The sequence below is a fragment of the Peromyscus maniculatus genome, chromosome 3 (assembly GCF_049852395.1).
Source record: "Peromyscus maniculatus bairdii isolate BWxNUB_F1_BW_parent chromosome 3, HU_Pman_BW_mat_3.1, whole genome shotgun sequence".
Lineage (NCBI taxonomy): Eukaryota > Metazoa > Chordata > Mammalia > Rodentia > Cricetidae > Peromyscus > Peromyscus maniculatus.
Window position 1 is genome coordinate 78,713,668 of NC_134854.1, and position 5,890 is coordinate 78,719,557.

General features: G+C 43.6%; 1 protein-coding gene across 1 annotated transcript; it reads right to left on the reverse strand.

Moving 5' to 3' along the window:
• Positions 1-1,391: 1,391 nt before the first annotated feature.
• On the reverse strand, positions 1,392-4,669 carry Neurod6 (neuronal differentiation 6). Its single transcript, XM_006986904.4, has 2 exons — positions 4,377-4,669; positions 1,392-3,102 (listed from the first exon to the last, which is right to left on the reverse strand). The coding sequence occupies exon 2, from the start codon at positions 3,079-3,081 to the stop codon at positions 2,068-2,070; it is 1,014 nt and encodes a 337-aa protein (XP_006986966.1). The 5' UTR covers positions 3,082-3,102; positions 4,377-4,669; the 3' UTR covers positions 1,392-2,067.
• Between the last annotated feature and the right edge of the window lie 1,221 nt (positions 4,670-5,890).

Consider the following 5,890-nt stretch of genomic DNA (forward strand, 5'->3'; position numbering starts at 1 on the left):
GAGGGGACAGACGGCTCTCTACCTTGGGCAAACTTCTCTCCACTCCGGCAGGGCACAATCCCTCTTCTTCCTCTGCTTCCTCCCCCCTGCCCCGTGGGAGTGGAGTGAACAGGTGCTCACACACCCGCTTGGAAGGGCCGTTCATCACCAGCGAGTCCCGCGCCAGCAGCTGCTCAGCGGGTTCCCGGCTTGCAGGCGGCTGCAGCGCGCACCCAAGGCCCGGGGCTTCCAGCAGAGGGATGGCAGGGACAGGGCGACACGGTTGTCTGGAGACTGGGGCCTGGCCTATAACCTGCACCACCTCTGTCCCACCAGGCACGGGACTAGCAGGAGCAGGACAGGGTTAGCTCTGGGCAGCACCTGGGCGGGCTAGAGCTGCGGCCCAGCCTCCGTGTCGTGTCCCCCTTGTGGCAGACCGGTCACATGGAGATATTACCTCTTTTCCACCTCCGCAGCCTGGTGGGTTGCAGGGCGTGTCCCCGGGACAGAGCTGTGGTGCCCGCTAGGTGGGCGCGGCCCCAGGCTTCAGGGCGCCCACTGTGGGCGGGACCCCGGCAGCGCAGCCTGAGCCCGGGAGGCCACCGAGGCAGCGGGAGGTCACCTGCGTCCTCCCAGCACTGCCCTACAAGCCGGGCCGGGCCTGCGCTGGCTCAGGCGGTGCCCGCGGAGTCCCGCGCTGCGGCACGCGTGTCCCGTTGCCCTCCCCAGGCCACGCAGATAACCAGTTCCCGCACCCTGGGAAGCAGACCTGCCCCAGACGGCATCTTGGAGGAGGTCACAACCACCTTGTCTTTTTATTCCAGGAGCAAGCAGCTAAGCCCTGTTTTAAGAGGCTAGCTCTCCAGGCATATTAAACTAAGTTTTTGCTTGCCTTTTGTTAGGAAACTTTTAATCACACAGAATTTAGGTTCTAATCGGCCAGGCGTTTCACTGGCCCAGAGAAAAAGCTTCGGTCTTTAACACCGGCTCTGGGGGCTGCTGGAAAACTGCCACTGAATTTAGGCTGGAGCTGAAGGTTAGCAGGATTTACCATTGTTTCCCCAGGGTGTTTAACCCTCACGGGCGCCTTTTCTTTCATTTAAGATACTTTCAAAAGAAAATTCTCGAGAACGCTTTGGCTATTTGTTTTGTTTTGTTTTTAAAAGAAATTTGTTTGAGCCTTTTAATCCAGAAATATTTCTAAAATGGGGAGGAGGGGGCATTGGAGACTGACAGCAGCTGTGTGTCAGGAAATAATAAGTATCATGCAAAAATATCACGGCTAATAGATATCCTTTATAAGTGGAAATATCTATGTTTAATTGCTTTTAAACTGTAGGGTGGAAAACACAATTATACACCATAACAAACCTGTACAGAAAAATCCTGAACAATACAAAACAAGTGCTAATATTTTTTCTTCATGATTGAAATAATTGTCCCCAAATTATGATGCTGATAACCTCCCCCAAACACTGTGTTTCCTCCTCTGCAAATGCTTGAAGAGGAATAGTTCTTACCAACTGAACACATTTAGTTTTGTCCTTAATAAACAGAAAATTGCATAGCTTTTAATATTGTTGTACATCCTCAAATGCATCTTTTAATTTCATGGTTAGCTCTTGATATTTTAAAAACTCAATTTTCAGAGATACATATATGAGTCCTAGTAATTATAAACACATTTTACTCATCTGATTTTTATAACATGCATTTTCATAATTACTGTACAACTGAAATAGACATTGAATTATGCTGTGTGCATGTCTTTATTCAGCAATATATTCTTAGACACCTTGTTCAAACAAATTAAGTGAATTTAAAAGAAACTAGAACAGGAAAGGAAAATCCTGCCAGTAGAGAGAGAGAGAGAATCACAGTGCGATACAGACAAAGGGGAAGGAAAAGAAGCTCTCGTACGAAAAGAGATTTATTATGACATAGAAAATGTTCACAATCGTTGAAACACACTTCAGAAACTAGTAAACACCTTAGATAGAGTTGTGCCAATTACTCAGCCCGCAAGCATCTGCTTTGTCTTAATTAGAGTGGGAGGTGAATGACCACTGTTTATTTTCATTTTCCTCATTAATTATGAAAAACTGCATTTAATTCATCTTGCATAGTGAGAGATTGGCTGCGCAGATGTAAGTCATAAGGGAAGTGGCTGTCGGTGGGCAACCTGAACATGGCACCCTGCCCAAGGGGACCCCTGGGTGGCACTGCACAGTAATGCATGCCATAATTGTAATTTTTGCCATAGTCCAAGGTTTCTTCTTGCTTCAGGGAAAATATCCCATTATAGTTAATTGGGGGAGGACTTAGGGGACCTTCAAACTGAGGGCTGGCACACTCAGGGGAAGTACTTTCATAGAAGGATTCATACGCACTGCAGTAATTGTAGGGTTTCATGGACTTGGGATTATCAAGAGTCCCATGCCCCGGGGGGGTGGCCAGCTCAGGGCTGTGGTAGGGTGGGTAGAATGTGGAGTAGGGTGACCTGGTGTGGTGGGCAGCCTCCCCACCCTGACCCATCAGGAAGCTCCTGGCGTTGAGCTGTAAGCAGCCTGCCACCAAGTTTGTAGTTGGCTGCGAAAGACCTTTGCATAAGTTTTGGACGAACGTGAGCAGATCTGGTCTCTTGCCAATCCTCAGAATTTCAGAAAGTGCCCAGATGTAGTTTTTGGCCAGCCGTAAAGTTTCTATTTTGGACAGTTTTTGGGTTTTAGAGTAACAGGGGACCACTTTTCGCAAATTGTCCAGAGCGTCGTTGAGGCCGTGCATCCGGTTCCTCTCACGCGCATTGGCTTCCTGTCTCCTGAACTTGACCCTTTCCAGTCGTAGTTTGGTGGTCTTTTTTTTCCTGAGACCCCTCCTTCTGGGCAAGCCATTTTCATCTTCTTCTTCTCTGTCTTCCTCCTCCTCCTCTTTCTCGGTTTCTTCTCCAGGGGCCCGTTTAATGCTCTTTCCTCGAAGGACAACTTGTTTTGGAAAGCTCTCTGGTTTCTTAATTTGTTTCTGGTCCTCGCATTGTCTAGCAAACTTTCTGCACATCTGGGATTCGGGCATTATGACAGACTCGTCAAACGGTAGTGTTAACATGGTTCTTTAACCTTAAATCACCTGGAAAAAATGCCAGCACAATATTTAAAGTGTTTTCATTTTTAGAGTTGATATACTTTAAATATATTTTATGACTTAATCATAGGGCTATGAGAGCACATGAAAAAGACTGATTCCAGCACTCATATTTACATTAAATAAAAAAGTTGAGTTTGTGGAGATTAACAATCATAAAAGCATTGATCCATGCAGTAGCATTAATTTATACAGGCAAATTATCAAAAGAAAATATAAAAGGAAATACTTATTAGAAATCACCACATTTCCTATTTCCCTTGGATTTTAAACTGGATTTTTAACATACACGAAGTGGAGTTCAAGCAAATAAAAGCATAGTATAATAATGCAGACTTTCATTAATTCTAATTCCCCTGAGAACAAAATGGAAGAGAAACCAATTTTTAAAACGAAAAGTGCTACCTCTCTTAAGCTGACAAATTTGAGGGGTTTTGTCAGGAAAAAAAATTAAACCTCAACTTTATTTCCTGCTAAGCTCATTCTAGAAATTCTGATAAGTGGCTGTAGAATACACAAATTTAAAGAAAAGATCAATTAGACCAATTTTAAAATTGAATTTTTTCTTGATGAGTAAAGAACTATGTAAAAAGAGTACTGCTTTCCTAGCCTCAAGGAAAGGGGAATTAGGCTAATCTGAAAATAAAACTGTAAACAAATGAAAAAGCCCACAAACATTACTGGGATTTTTTTTTTTTAATCAAAGCAAATGTTGCGACTGCTTTAACAATCTAAGAATTCCCCCAATGTAATTGTCTGTTTACTGCTGTTCCGGTCGTAGTGTTTTTGTTCTAAGAGCTACGGAAGTCTCCCTCTAGCTAATATCGGACAGGAACGGTCCAAGGATTCTGCCTGCAATTGTGCACGTGTGTTCAGAATCCCAAATGAAAGGGGAAAATAATTTGTGTTTAAAATGCAATTTTGTTTTTTGTTGGGTGAAGCAGCAAATATTTTCATCTAAAGTCTTCAACCAAATAGGCATATTAAAACAGAGACTTTTAATTTAACAATCTCCAGCCTTCTCTCTACATACACACACACACACACACACACACACACACACACACACACAATGTCCACACATTCATAATGTTACATAATAGCAGTGAAAGTATGTGATAATTACATCATAAGAATGAAATATGATAAGAACTTATAGATGGCAAAGAACATAGAAATACTCTAAGACAGTGATACTGTATCTTTAAATACTTGCATGCAAAGCCAGCATCAATTGAGTATATCTTTATTTATATTACCTTAGGTTTTAATTTCATTCAATAATCAGTTTTCATTTTGGATCTTCCAAATCTTTTCAGGCTGAGTGTCGCATCGTCTCCTGGAGCCTCTAGATCTGTGTGTATCTGCACTATCTCATTGATCTCTAAAAAGTGACATTGATGCCAACTGCCAGAGCTGGTACCCATGCCATCTGCTAGTGACGTCACAGGGCAGAGAGAGCCATGTGATCCTCTCTTGGGACCTTCATTCTGCACTGATCATCTGGCATCCCTGTAAGTGGGTACCAGCATTCATGCATCAACACAGGAGGTTAGACTGATAGGGAAAAAATCTGCACCAGCCTTTCACATACAGTAGGTGCATTTCTCTTCGAGCTGCTCGGGTCTAACTGGCAATCTGTAGAAAGAGCTGTGTTAGTGATGGGTTTCGCCCTGCCAATGGTGCAACTGTTAGGGAGTCGTTAATATTCCATTCATTCGCAAGGTGGGCTTTTGTGTGAGTGAGAGAGGTTTTTGTTGTTTGTGGGGTGGTTGTTTTGTAAAGATCACCAGCTCCACCTCGGTGCATCTGGGTACCAGGGGAGGAGAGCCTTGTATGGGAGCTAGAAGCTGGGCTTGGGTGCTGAATGAAATCAAGATTAGGGTTGACAAACGGGTCAGCAAAGGTCTCCTTATTTCTCTGCTTTGCTTTATAGCATGTGACTTATGGGTTTGTGTCTGTGTGTTCTTCGACTCCAGACTTCTTTTCTTCTCAGGATTTCAGAATAAAAGGTCAGTTTCTTCATCTGAGGTCTGTGAAAGACGTCTTCAAATGCTCCCTCACACTTGCTGTTGTCTTTCCCACAACTTTTCAGAGAGAATTTACGCAGACAGAGCGATACACAGACCAATTGCACAGCCACAGTGAGTCTTTGGTTGGATTTGAAGCTACGTGTTTGTGTCCACCGCTGAGCCACTGACTCTAGTCCGTTACCCTCCCTGATCTCCTGGTGTTAACCTGCTTGTGCCTTATCAATTCAGACAGGATAAACAGAAAAACAATCACTTATGTTTGCAGCTTTTCTCTCTTTGACATGCAGCAGAACATTTTTTAAATCCAAGATTCAGCTTTCTTGAACTTTCAATATTTTTTTTCCTCTGTTCTACCAATTTCAACCTTGCAACGTTTCCTCTAGACCCACGTTCACTTCAATATCTTACTGTTTTAACATCTGTGTCCTGTGGTTTTTCCTTAGCAGGTATATTTCTCCCTTTCCTTCATTTCTCTTTCCTGGTGCCTTTTAATGAAGCAGGACAGACGCAGTTAAGCAGAGCTGGCAAAGCCCTTCTAACAAAACAGGACGCAAAGCTAGAGGCCGACCCTACTGTCCTCTCCTTTCTCTACTCCCCTGAGACCCCTCCTTCCCAAGTGGACATATTATTTCAGGAATGCCTGTAAAAGACAAAAAAAGTGAACTTTTTAAAAAGTGAAAAAATAAACAAATAAACAAAAGCCTTATTGTTTGACAGCTGCATAATCTCCGTCTCTAAAG

Bases quoted from the DNA above. Each gene is read 5' to 3' on its own strand.
- Neurod6 (XM_006986904.4), bottom strand. From the start codon at position 3,081: ATGTTAACACTACCGTTTGACGAGTCTGTCATAATGCCCGAATCCCAG.